The sequence below is a fragment of the Apteryx mantelli genome, chromosome 26, assembly GCF_036417845.1.
Source record: "Apteryx mantelli isolate bAptMan1 chromosome 26, bAptMan1.hap1, whole genome shotgun sequence".
In the NCBI taxonomy this organism is placed as follows: domain Eukaryota; kingdom Metazoa; phylum Chordata; class Aves; order Apterygiformes; family Apterygidae; genus Apteryx; species Apteryx mantelli.
In genome coordinates this window covers 1335825-1348484 of record NC_090003.1, presented here as the reverse complement: position 1 = coordinate 1348484, position 12660 = coordinate 1335825, and the positions used below count along the sequence as shown (strand labels likewise).

At 49.7% G+C, this 12660-nt stretch overlaps 1 protein-coding gene across 2 annotated transcripts; it reads right to left on the bottom strand.

Moving 5' to 3' along the window:
• Positions 1-1604: 1604 nt before the first annotated feature.
• LOC106485762 (myo-inositol 2-dehydrogenase-like) lies at positions 1605-12375 on the bottom strand. 2 transcript variants are annotated; one of them, XM_067311000.1, is made up of 9 exons: positions 12083-12375; positions 10729-11325; positions 9512-9582; positions 8292-8400; positions 6186-6316; positions 5780-5887; positions 4659-4777; positions 3734-3890; positions 1605-3200 (listed from the first exon to the last, which is right to left on the bottom strand). In XM_067311000.1, exons 1-9 carry the CDS (start codon positions 12325-12327, stop codon positions 3052-3054), a joined length of 1686 nt encoding a protein of 561 aa, XP_067167101.1. In that variant the 5' UTR covers positions 12328-12375; the 3' UTR covers positions 1605-3051. The 2 variants fall into 2 exon arrangements, with proteins under 2 accessions (XP_067167101.1, XP_067167102.1); XM_067311001.1 differs by lacking the exons at positions 5780-5887; positions 6186-6316; positions 8292-8400.
• Between the last annotated feature and the right edge of the window lie 285 nt (positions 12376-12660).

The following is a 12660-nucleotide window of genomic DNA, read 5'->3' as shown; positions in this document are numbered from 1 at the left end:
CCTGAGAAGAACTCAGCAGAAAGCAGTGATGCAAGCAGCTGTGTTCCCTCCCTCCCTCCCACTGGTAAGCAAAACATCTTGAAGGTGGGAGCCCGCAACAAGCGTCCGGAAGGCCCATCACAGAGGCTGACGGTCCATGGAAGGAGGGAGGGTAGTAAGCTACTCCTGCACCCTCCTAAGCTTGGGCTGCTCTAGATTTCGGGCAGCCCAGGGGAACGTAGGCAGCAACGACGCTGCCCTCGCAGTGCTGCATCCATCTCCCGCGTTCCCCCCGCGCTGGAGACCTCCAGGAGGCAGAGCTGTGATTGTTCCCATAGCGCTGGCACGCGAGACACCTCCCCGGGCGCGGGGGGGACCCGGGCCATCCTTCGCGCAGGCCTTGCCCTTCCATCCAGTCACGTTAAAGAGAAAAGCGAGAGTCCCACCGATGAAGTTCAGTGCTCGCCTCACAGCTGCGTCTTCTCCTCCTCCGCATAGGCCAGCATTTGTCCTCGCTCAAAGGAAAGACCATAGGGAAAATGAGTGCGAACGCTGCACGTGCCGTGCCGGTAGCACCAGGGCCCAGCTCCCTCCTCCCCGGCATTCGCCGTGGCCGCCAGGAGCAGCTGGATGCCGGGGGTGCGCAGGGAGCGCGGGCAGCGTGGCCCCTTTCCTCCCTCCCTCCCGCTGGCCTGGCCACCCGCCATCGGCCTCCGCTCCTACCCCGAGGGAGCCGGAGGGACAAGGGCAGCGCTCCCACAGCCGCCCTCCCCTCCACGCTACACCTAGTGGGACGGGATTCCTTTGGCATTGCCGAAACGTGAACGTATGTCCTCAAATAACAGCTTGTTAAAGCACTTTAAGGCTTTAAAGGCTTTAAAACCATCATTCGTGTTTTCAATGTTACTTAAAGCTTCTTCCAGCAGTATTAATTGATATACTCCAACCATGTTACGAATGGTATTTTTTGTAATGTTTTCTTTGGAAAATGTGTTATTTTTATAGCTGTATTTGTTTTTCTGTTTTTTTGTTGGGTTTTTTTGTAACACAATAAAAGCACATGTCTGAATGACAACACCTGACAGCTAAAGTCTTGCTTATGTTGCGTGGAAAGTGCTCTCGTAGTACCAGGGTCAGTCTGCAAAGCGGCACTGTCCCCTCTGGAAACCGTCTGAAGCGGTTTTGCTTCATTGGTGAAGCGGAGTTGCCAACGAGCAGCTCTGCCAGAGAGCGCGCGTGCCGAAGCGAGCGCGCCGCTGATGCGGCTCCTTCCTCCTTTCGAGGCGCCGGAGCAAGCGGCCGAGGGAGCGGAGCGCTTCCCCCGCAACCAGACGGGAGCGTTGTGGGAAGACGCGCGGGAGCAGCTCCTGCCTGTACGCGAGGAGTCTCCCCCTTTCCAAAGCCGCCGCCTCGGCCGCGCTTCCCTCCCTTCCGGGGCCTCCCGGAGGCAGCGCGCGCTCCACGGGAATCACGTCCGCGCGCGACCTTCACTTAAACGTCAGACCCCGACGAAAGCAAAACATACCTGCTCGCCACTAATGAAGCTGCTACAGTGATCTCGTTTAAAGCGGTAAACGTCTGCTTCTTTATAAATAAAACTGTTTTCTCAAGAAATGACTAGAAAATGGAGTATGAAATTGGTAGCAATCTTTATCATTAAGACATAGCTTTCCCATGTTTGAAAAAGTTACACTGTTAAAAACAAGTTCCACAAGAGAATTGTGTTCAGTTATAAATGTCACAGCTATTTCTAGGTTTTAGTCTTATACTGCAAATATAGGATTGGAAAGTGACAGAATTAAAGAATCTTGCAAGAAGAAAAAAAGTGACGTGTATCAACTAACACTCAAGGCAAGAATGTTCTTTTAATACAATAAAAAAAGCTTTCAAGAGAGCTTGAAAACCGGCATATGAGAAATACAGACAAGAATACTCAAATCTATATATCTGTAATAAGCTCAACATAAGGATAAAAAGATAAAAATAACCTGGCTTAAAAGCAGACTTGCCTGTTGTTGAAGGCACTATCTTTTTCTGTGATGTATAGTCCAAGTGTGCTGGACTGTAAAAAAAATATCTTTAAAATACGTAATCACCACCCTTCCGACGCTCAGGAAAGCGATTATTAGTCCACTTCTGCTACTGAAATACTGACATACAAGGTTTGCATTTGAGCAAGGAAAACAACAGCACGCCGACAGCTACCTCGCTGGTGCAGTGAGTGATCCAGAGGATGCCGAGTCCAGCAGGCACTGAATAACCCAGGCGACACACGCCCCTCTCAGGAACAGACGCCGGACAGGCCGCCGGACACGCTCACAGATCGCATTCTGAAAAACCTGTTAATAACGCAGTGTTTATTGCAGAAGTGCCCAAGCGTGTTGCTTCTCTGTGGAACACTTAATTCACGGCCTTCCTACAGTTCCTCCTCTCACTACAGCCAGCGCAGGAGGAAGTCTCCCTCCCTGCTTTTCCATTCCTCTTCCCCGTCCCCCAAGAAAGTTAGACGATCATTAACTTCTCAGCTATGCATCTGAAATCCATAGCAAAACTTTAGAAAACCCATTACAAAACAACAAACGAAACAATAAATACGAGGCCCGGGAGCGAGTCCAGCGCAGAAGTCGCGCTCCTGCGCACGCTGAAGGGAAGCGAGCCCGGACCAGCTGAACGCTCTCCTTGTCTCGAGCGTTACGCCGTCTCGTTTCCGCAGCTCCCATCGCAGCGGCAGTGGTTTACACCACCTTACCGCATCCCGAGGAGCGCGGCTCTTTTCCCAAGAAAACAACACTCCACAAGCAACAAAGCTCTCCAGGAGAAAACGCCGCCTGGACAAAAGCGCACGTCATTTCTCTGGAGGGTCCTGGCCGCTGTGCTAAGCGGCATCCGCAGCACCAGCACGGAGCCCTTCTAGCTCGAAAGTGCCTCCAAGTTCTGGGCGTTTCCAGTGGAAATGTAAAAAAGTCAGTCTTTTAGGTAGGGAAGGTAACAGTGGAGACATCACTAGGTAAGACGACTTCACTGTAGCACAGCTCAAAGATTATCCTTCACCTCAAAACCCGGCAGTGCGTGTCACATTATTTCAGTCTTGATTACAGACGAATCTATTGCTTCATTGCGCAAGTCAACAGCAGATCCATTTCTCCAGGACTGCTCAGCAGCTGCAGCTACCTGAATCGCCCAGAGAAACTGTTCTTTGGTTATCGCGGGAGGTTCTTTGCCTGCAGAGATGAGGACAAACAGCGGGTAAAACCGAGGTTCCGTTGTCTGCTTTGCCCTGACCTGCCCTGGCGCCCAGCACTCCCCTGCCTGCCACCGCAGCCCGGCTCGGCTCCGGAGCCGAGCGCTCCGGCGGGAACCGCCGCGTCCGCCTCTTTGCCCAGCGTCTGGTGCGAGAGGACACCCCGCGGCCAGGAAGCGCCAGTCATCGGAGCGGTACTTTGTAATCAGTACGAAGGGCAACAGCCTCCCCCGTCACGAGTTGAAGGGTTGTCTTTTCTACTCCTCCTTTCCTCAGGTTCTAAAAAGAAAATATTTCTGTCCCCTCTCCTGCTCCTGTAACTAAAATCCTGTATTTTTCCTCAAATGTAGTCAGCTTCAACAGAACAGAGTTATTTTTATTTCACATCTACCTGTTCTTTCTTGGGATATCAGACACTAACACCAAATTGCAATTGCTACTGGAACAACTTCCAAGTTTTTGCTGAAAGCAAACCGAACCCAATATTATCCATAAATTTCAGCCTCGCTTTACCTTTCAGGGTTCTAAGAAAGTGTCGAAAGAGCTCTCTGTGCGCGTCTCTGAAACGATCGGCGTGGGTCTGTGAATAGATGGATACAGAAGTTCCATGCTCTGTAATTCCCAAGGGATTCTGATTATCTACCCGTAACGTTCCTTGAGAACCATGAACCTGCAGGGAAGACAGCAAAGAGGAAGGAGAACAAAGTTCTTAAAATTACCACGTTTTTGATCTCAAACAGCTGACTAGCCTATAAAAGCCCCTGGCTGGTATCACTAGGTAGAAAAGTAGCTCCTAAAATTAGGAGCTACAACAGACATATCCCCTTTTATGGATCAGTCATGATGGAAGATACTGGCCAGCGTAGTACAGTGGCTTCTACTGCTGCAATAGCTCAATTTTTTTTGTCTGAGCAAAGCTCCCCCCCCCCTTTTTTTTTAAAGATATAACAGATATTACTCCCCAAATCCAACCCATACATCTGTTCTAATTCATGACTTCTGGAATTCACAGACAATAAGCCTCTGAGTTAATACTTTTCCTCCCCTTAAATATCCTTTACATTTGTGAGACCTGGACTCTTGGCTCGCTCTACTCCTAGAAACATTTTGGAAAGACAATAAATCAACTGTACGGTAACGTTTCAGCCTCAAGAAAGCTGACACCAATTCCTGCTCTAGTATGACCGCCCGTAGCTCATAACTCCAAGAGAACGTACGTAAACAGAGGCAAGACTTGGATAGCAAAATAGAGCGGATTGTAGCTTAAATCGATATTACAAGCAACCCATCGCTACTGAGGTATGGAGCTATTTTGCGATGTGTATTTGCAGGTATGTGCTTGGGGCACAACACACATGTCCTGCACAAACATACGCTTGGGAAGACTTACTCTGGCCTGTGGTGTCATAGGAGACTTATCTGAGAAACAAGAACGCACCTCTAGTCTCTGATCACAGCTTTTAGTGCAGTGCTGACTGACGTCCAAAGTGACAATTGCTCCGCTAGGGAATTTCATGCTGACCGCTACAGTGTCTGCATCCTTCAAGTAGGCCATATCTGAGTGACGAGAAAGGCACTCGCTCACACCGGGAACAGCAAACAGCTACTACAACAAACTGCTTTTCCTCCTCTAAGGGGCAGCACCGGCTCCAGGACACCCCAAAGAGGAAGCACGGGCGACAGCAAAGCGCTCCCTGCGGCGTACGCCAGCTGGCCGACCCTTCCCACCGCTTCGGACCGAGCGCGCTGAGCTCCGCAGAAACGCGCGGCCCCCGCACCTGAGCTCCACAAACCAGGCCCCGGCCTTCCCCAAAGGCTTCCGCTTCTCCTTTCAAGCCCTTTGGCTTTTGCAGCTTTTACGGCCCAGATTAGGCGATTTCCAGCACTTAGCATGAGGCAGGTTGCACGAATGCTTCCCCGTGGCTTTTTGTTTGCTGCACTGCAATGCTTTATTTACTGCAGATTAGAGCATTGCATTTCATGCCTCACAACAACAGCAGGTCGCTGTCGGCAGCAGCTTTTAATTGACATTAAAACTTAGCATTTCCACGTAAAAACTGTCAGTTTGCAGTTTTACAGTGGTTTGCGGTAGCTGGTAACCCAGAGAATGCGCACCAGCTTGAAACAATCCGGAGTAAATTCACTTTTGTAACTGTGTTGAGATCAGCAGAAAAGCGCTAGAGAAATTAAACAAAGAACTGTTGCTGTAAGCGCAAAGCTTTGCTAGTTGTCCTCTGCGTGCTGGTTTCTAAACGGCAAACTCTTGCACCCCTCCGTTCTCCACAGGGCAGAGTTCAGCGGTATCGCTGCAGCGATCATTTCACAGCAGCAGGGGACTGACAAAACTCAGAAATAATTGCCAAACACCCCGTCTGCAAGAGATGCTTTAGACACTGGTCTTCTATTTCACTGGACTGTTTTTTCAACAGTTCCACGATGGAATAATTGTCCTGGCTACCATGCTACCGCACATTTTTTCCCCCAGTTTTAGTGCTGGGATATGAAATAACTGAAAAGTTCAAAAGGTACAGAATAAATTATCCACATATTTAGTCTTACCTGCACAGAATGCATGTCCCAGTGAAAATACTGTATCTGGTGCACTCTCTCCCAACAACAAACTGATAATATCTATATCATGCACAGCAGCATTATAAAAAATTCCACCTGGAAGAAGCAGAACTGGGCATTATGGTCTTCGTATTTAAAACCCACGATAAATTTACATTTCTGAATTGCACTGAGACCAATACAAAAAAATCCCCCCAAACAAAAACTAATGCAAAGAGTAAACAGAAATACTCGCGCAACAGAAGTAAAGGTTGGTGAAGAAAATACTCCTCCAAAGACAAAAGCCATGCATCTTAGGAACGCACAAACAGAAGGAACTTTCTGCGAGAACATGGGGCAAGTAAACCTCTAATCCTTCGAGAAGAAAGGTTTTTAGAAGAAAGCTGCTCAGTACCTGATTTTTTTAGGAAGCTAAGAGAAGCCGCTGGATATATGCTGCTGGTCGCCGATATCCGGTGAATCCTCCCCAACGCCTGGCTGTCACGGACTTTTTTATACAAGAACTGCAGCGCTGGGTCAAAACGCCTTCAAAGAGAAACAAGCAACGTGGAACAGTGTTTGGGATGGAACGAGGTCGCCCGGGCCGCTGCGACGAGCACAGCGCGAGGGGCGACTGGCTGCAGGCAGCGCTGACCGCGTAACACTTGCACCTCTCCAGATAGACGGGGTCGGATCCAGCTTTCTGATCCAGTTTTCCAAGTTCAGCAACTCAGTATGTATCATTTTGCTTCTTGCAAAAAGTATTAACATCTGAACTTGACTAGACTTATCGAACCAACAACTTAAAAGAGGAAATTAAGTTACGAGGACTAACAGGACGTAGAAGTCCAGTGAGTTACCCATGGTTCTTCTTAGAGCCCGACTTACAGGTTCATACTCAGGGGAGCGTTGACCAAAACCTCTACTCAAGAGAAGTTCACATTCAGCTTTATGACTGGGGAACAGACACATATAAGCACTCAAACTGAGAAGGCAAACGTTAGTGCGGATATTTTGTGCAACTGCCCATTAAAGTTCACAAAATACATATTTAATGCAAATAATTGTTGTTTGTGCCGAAAGCGACCATTCTCAACAGCGGAGCAGTAAACGATCAAGTGTGTTTCCTAGCAGCCCACATCCACACTAAGCATATGGTGTTAAATTCTAAGTTCAAAGTAGCCGCCTTTGCTTGTAGCAGAGTTCCCTGAGGTTTAACAGAGCTGAAGTGAATTAAAATTAATCTACGCTCTTTCTGTTTCAATTATTCCATCTTAGGGGTCGAGATGTAAAGTCACAAGTGGAAATATCACTTTTTATAAAGACTAATAAATCTATTCCATCAGATACGCCAACAATTCTCACGTCAAGCAGGATTTTCACCAACGGGTACTTTGCAATCCTAGACATTACAAGCACCAACTCTTCTAAAGGCACAGTAAGAATTCGCAGCTAAAACATGCCTCTGTGCAGAGCCCAGCGTACAGAAATTCGGTTTGAGCGGAAAGCTGAACGGTGGATGAGGTCAATACCTCCCTAAAGAGAGTCTTCTGAAAGGAGCTTAATCAGGTTGCTCGTTCTTTTGTTAAAGAGTTACTGTAAGCCTTTGCCTCTATTTGCTAACATCTGTGCTTACGTTTCACAGGATCATCATTTGTTAAAACAGTAGAGTCAAAGGTTACAATTAGCATGTCAGTAAAAAACACAAAAAAGGACGGGTTTTCAATATTATGAAACGTAGTCAACATTTCGAAGACAAATTTTTTTCTTGTGCTGTTTTGAAGAATAGATTTAATTTACTGCCTTCTTCCAATTTTATTTCTAGTTTACTGCAGCAAAGCTGTCCAACAGAGGGAAAAAAGGATACAAGACCCTCTGATCCAGGAAAAGCACAATACACGGGGCCAGAAGTTTCACAAAGAAGTCTGTAATAAATGAACAAAGCTTAATGCCGTAGCGTATCACTAGGCTGAAGAGAGCTGCAAACTAAATGCTTTACCCAGAAGAGAATGAAAAGCAGATCTCAGGAGCCGTATATTTAATAAAACCACAGATCTGCCTGACCTAGTGGTTGTATACACACGCAAGAAAAACTATAAACAAAACGTCCTTTTTTTCCTAAAGCCACAGACCAAGAAGTTGCCTTAGAGAACGGCACAGCATTGCCAGAATATTTCCCTCTTTGGAGCTTCAACTAGGCGTAGCATTTCCAAAACCTCAAAGTGTCTGCAGAAATGCGGACTACCATTGCCTATGTCCATTCTAAAAAAAAGGGGCTTTCATGTCCCAAAAGTTTTATAGCTCGAGTCCCATTATCACCTGTTCCAGTGGGTATGTATTTTAATCCTGTAACAGATCAGGTTTTACCTCCGTTAAACATAAAGAATTAACCAAATCCAAACTCCCCGCTGAACAACATTAACAAGCAGCAATGGAACAAAGTTTATTTGAGGAAATCAGTGCTACTTTCAGACATACGCTTCTTAACAAGTATAGATCAGAAGAAAAATGCTGGTCTTACTTGTAGAATCCACAAACCAATGGTCTTCCACATCTGTCAGCTTCATCAAAACAAGCTTCTGCTGTCTGCCTGTCTAAACTGGGTAGCCTCTCGCAAAATACACCTTTCCCTATGCAAAATGTCACAGAATATAGAATTGAAGGCAGGACACAAGCTGCGCTACACGTTTTTTATCTTGCAATATTGCATACAACAAATCATTACATTCCAGAAAGCATGTTTCATGAAACCAAAGCCTGGCTTTTATGCTGATGATGCCAATTCCCTTGGTGCTGCCAGCTGCTACGGTTTCATTAACCATTTACAAATCCCAAGAAGTCAGACTGTTTTTATAGCTAGCTTTCCCTTTATTCCTAGGTGTACTTCTAGGACTAGACATTCGAAGTGGCTGTAGTGAGAACAGCATAGGACAAACTCCCTTTGTGTTTGAGCCATTAACATCAGTGTCATTAATGGACTAATTTCTCTTTAATTACGCAATTAGATAGTCTGTACACCTCAAGGGACACTGCTGCCGAGTACAGAGTTAAAAGCACAAGTGACTAATGACTGGAAAGGTGCAATCACTCCTAGGACAGGCGCTACTGGGAGGACCTTTGTTAATAACAGCAAGGCGAACAGCACAGTTACCAGTGTGGCTTGTACGAGGTGTTAACAGAGACACAACCCACAGGCGAGAATTCCTGCTCTGCTAGTTAAGTTTCCCGGTGCTCTGCTTTTGGATCATCTTGCTCCGATTCTACAGCCATTTTACCAGTGTTGGCAGACAACAGAAAACACACCAGTCGAGCGATACAGGCTTCCTTTCCATTTATATGTGAAAAACCATCCTCCTTCCTTTTTTTTTTTTTTTTTAATTATTTTTTTATTAAGCTACTGTTACAATTGCTATAAAATTAGGAGTGGAGGAGACAGAAGCGTGAGGCAAATACTAAGATGTTCCTACTTTCGAAGAGCTTCACTGCTACTGGATTACTGGATCTCCAGCTGAGTACGGAAAGAGGGACTTTACAACCCAGCTGTGACACTGATCTTTCTGATGTAGCCATTACAAGCAAAACTTTTTGGCTTTTTTATTTTATTTTATTTTAAAAACTCTTCCATAAAAAGATAAATTTCACACTCTGCAAGTGTTCGGCAAGCATATGAACATACAGGGCCTACTTCAATGTGTGTCATTGATTACAAATAAAAGCTGAATTTGCAGCAGTTTGTCTTACCAGCTCGTAAAGCATCTATTACAATCTCAGAAGCTTCTTCAGGTGGTGAAGAAATAATGGCTCCAGAGACCCTGCAGGAGTTAAAAGAAAGTTGTTCAGTGAAGACAAGATTTCTGCTGGAATAGCAACGATCCCAACCTCCTTTCAGATACACTTACTTTAAATGTTAGCTTTCTTAAATTTCGAGGAAGAGTTAAACAAGGCACAAAACCCCATCTGTCTGGAAGCAAAAGTCACGTTATGAAAGGAACCGCTTGCCTACGTGCAAGGATGCATATTCTGAGGCACTAATCCTTGGAGGAGATAGCAATACAGGAAGCCAAGCTTTAACAAAATCTCTTAATTCAAAGCCAGGAACTTCCTTAGGTTTTCTTAAAAGCACATACTTAGAGAAAGAACACATGTCCTTAGATAAAATGAAAACAGACACAGTTAAATTGAACTGGTTTTCTTGCATCTTAGAGAAGAAAGGTTTTTAAAGGTCTCTCTGAAAACTACTTGAACTCTGCTAGTTAAAAACGTACAGAAGAATCTAAAAATATTTTATGTGGTAGAACTACTGAAAACACGAGCAGTACATCTTGGCTTATTTTCACTTTTTAACTTTTGATATCAAGTCTGTCTTCCAGAAAAGCTTTGCCTTTTAGTTTTCTAATGATATTTACAATACTAACTTAAGAACCGACTGTAACCACAGCACTAGGTAGTACTTGATCGGCTCAACTGTAGAGCAAAATGCCACAGTCTTCTACGTTTACAGTACTCTGCTTTTTGGGGACAGTTTCAAAAGAGCCACTAAAACCAGCCAGCTGCTCTGAGGCAGAAAAGCCGGGGGGCCGCAGGAAGGCACGTTATACGTTGCTGTACGAAAACTCAGGAAAGTGATTTTTTTCACATTCTTCAACAGAACTGCCTACTTGCTTCGACTCCTCCAGAAACCCCAGGCACAGAAGCCAAGTTAAGCTTCCCAGGAAATCCGGAAACACATGCAATCTATCATGCAGAGCATAATTTGGCTCAGCCCGCAACAGCCCCTCGGTCCCGCAAAGAACCCAGAGCTCCCCTCTCACAGCGCTGAATATTTGAGGCCAGATAAGCAAGGTCTGGGCACGTTACTGCTCCAGTACAGCTTTCCAGACGCAGGAAGAAAGCTCAGCGCAAAGACACTCGCCCAAGTCTTACATCAGCGAAGAGACATGCATGGAAGTTAGCTGTACCGTTGATCACTGAGCACAACGTCAGCATCCTGTTGCCGCAGCACCCTGGTATTGGCCAAAAATTCCGCGCTGAAGGCACGTTCCACCTCCTGCAGCTGATTTTCCACGATGTAAAGCAAACAGCAACTATTCTCTTCCATTAAACTCTGAAACAACGCTTTGTCAACGAGCCCTACGCCAAAGAGGGCGAGGCCGATGCCGATACTGCTAGCAGTACTGCTGCTCCGTCCCGCCGCCCCTCCGGGAACGGCGCTGTCGGAGACCTCAGGAACAAGGAGCCTTTGGCCGGTCTGCTTTGAGGGAGCGGGCGCGCTTCTCACATGGAAGGCAGCGAACGCCGAAGAGCGACTGGTGGAGGTAGAGGGCGTCTGGTCTTCTCTGGCAGACGCGATGCTCGTTGTGGAGCTGACAGCGCCGGGGGGAACGGGGATCAACGCCTTGGGGCAGGAGGGCGGAGACGGGACCATGCTGTAGCTCGTGCTGGTCCCGGCGCTGGTGATGCAAGGGTTGGCCGAGAGGATAAAAGAAGGCTGAGAAAGCAGGGAAGGAGGATCGAGCTGGAGGGGGAGGCTAGCGCCAAGGTCTGGACCTGCAGATCTACATGGAGCAAAAAACAAACAAAACAAGGTTTTAAAGAAGTCTCTGCTGTTTCTCGTTTCTTAAAACATACAGACCCTAGGGCAGCAAGACCTGTGCCCTTGCAAGTAGGCCCGAGGTTCGACCATTTCAGCCCAGTTATCGCCACACACTAACCACTTCCATTCATCAAATAGCTTCAGCGATTCCACTTTCCCGATAACCCCCGGCAGCCACGGCTTTGCGGCGCGCCTGTACGCTGGAAAAGCGGGAACGCGGGTGCTGGGGGTGCACCTGAAGCACGTCCCCAGCCCCCAGGGACGCGTCGCCCGGGCACCCAGCTCATCGCAGCAGCAGGGAACGAGCCGGGCTCGTCGCGTCACCCCACCAGTCACCACGAGGAGCGTGTCGGGGGGCTTCGCAGAGCCGAGCGGCCGCGTGCGCGTCCCGCAGCCGCGTCCTGCATCCGACCCCCTCCCTGCGGCCGCCCTCCGGATCCGCGAGGCCCTGCTCCGCCGGGGGCTGCTGAAGGACGGGGGCTCCCCGGAGGGGCTCCCCTGGGGCTGGGCTCCCCCCGCGGCCCCCCCCGCGGCCCGGTCCCCCCTCGGCCCCGTCCCCCCTCGGGCCCCAGCTCCCCTCAGGGGGCCCCCCGCGGCCCGGTCCCCCCCTGGCCCCGGATCCCCTCAGGGCTCCCCCCGCGGCCCGGTCTCCCCTCAGGCCCCGGCTCCCCTCGGGGCCCCCCCCCCGCGGCCCCGGCTCCCCCCGGCCCCGGGCTCACAGGAGGAGCGGGGCGCGCAGGCCGTGCTGGCGGCCGAGGCGGCGGTTGCGGTAGTGGCGGCCCGAGGAGAGGTGCTCGAGGATGCGGTCGCGCCGCACCCGCATGGGCAGCTCGCAGGAGGTGCAGTAGAGCGTCTCCACCACGGCGGCCTCGCCGGCGGCGCCGCGCTCCAGCAGGTGCCGCTTCACCGCCAGCTCCGTGAACTCCGCCGCGTAGTCGTGCAGCGTCTTCTTCTTCCGCCCCATGGCGGCGGCTCCCGGCGGCGGCTCCCGGCGGGCCGGGCCGGGCCGGGCCAGGCCAGGCCGCCCCGGGCCGGGCCGCGCCGCCGCCGCCGCCCCGGAAGCGGAAGAGCCGCCGCCGCGCGGGGCCGCCGGGAGCCGCCGCCGGGCGCTGTCCGCGCCGCCGTGCTGAACCGCCGCCCCGCCCCCGCCGTGGCCCCGCCCCCCCGTTGCCCCGCAACCGCGCGCCACCGCCCCCCCGTTGCCCCGCAACCGCGCGCCGTTGCCCCGCAACCGCGGGCCGTTGCCCCGCAACCGGGCGCCGGCGGCGGCCATGAGCGGCGCGGGCGCGGGCAGCGC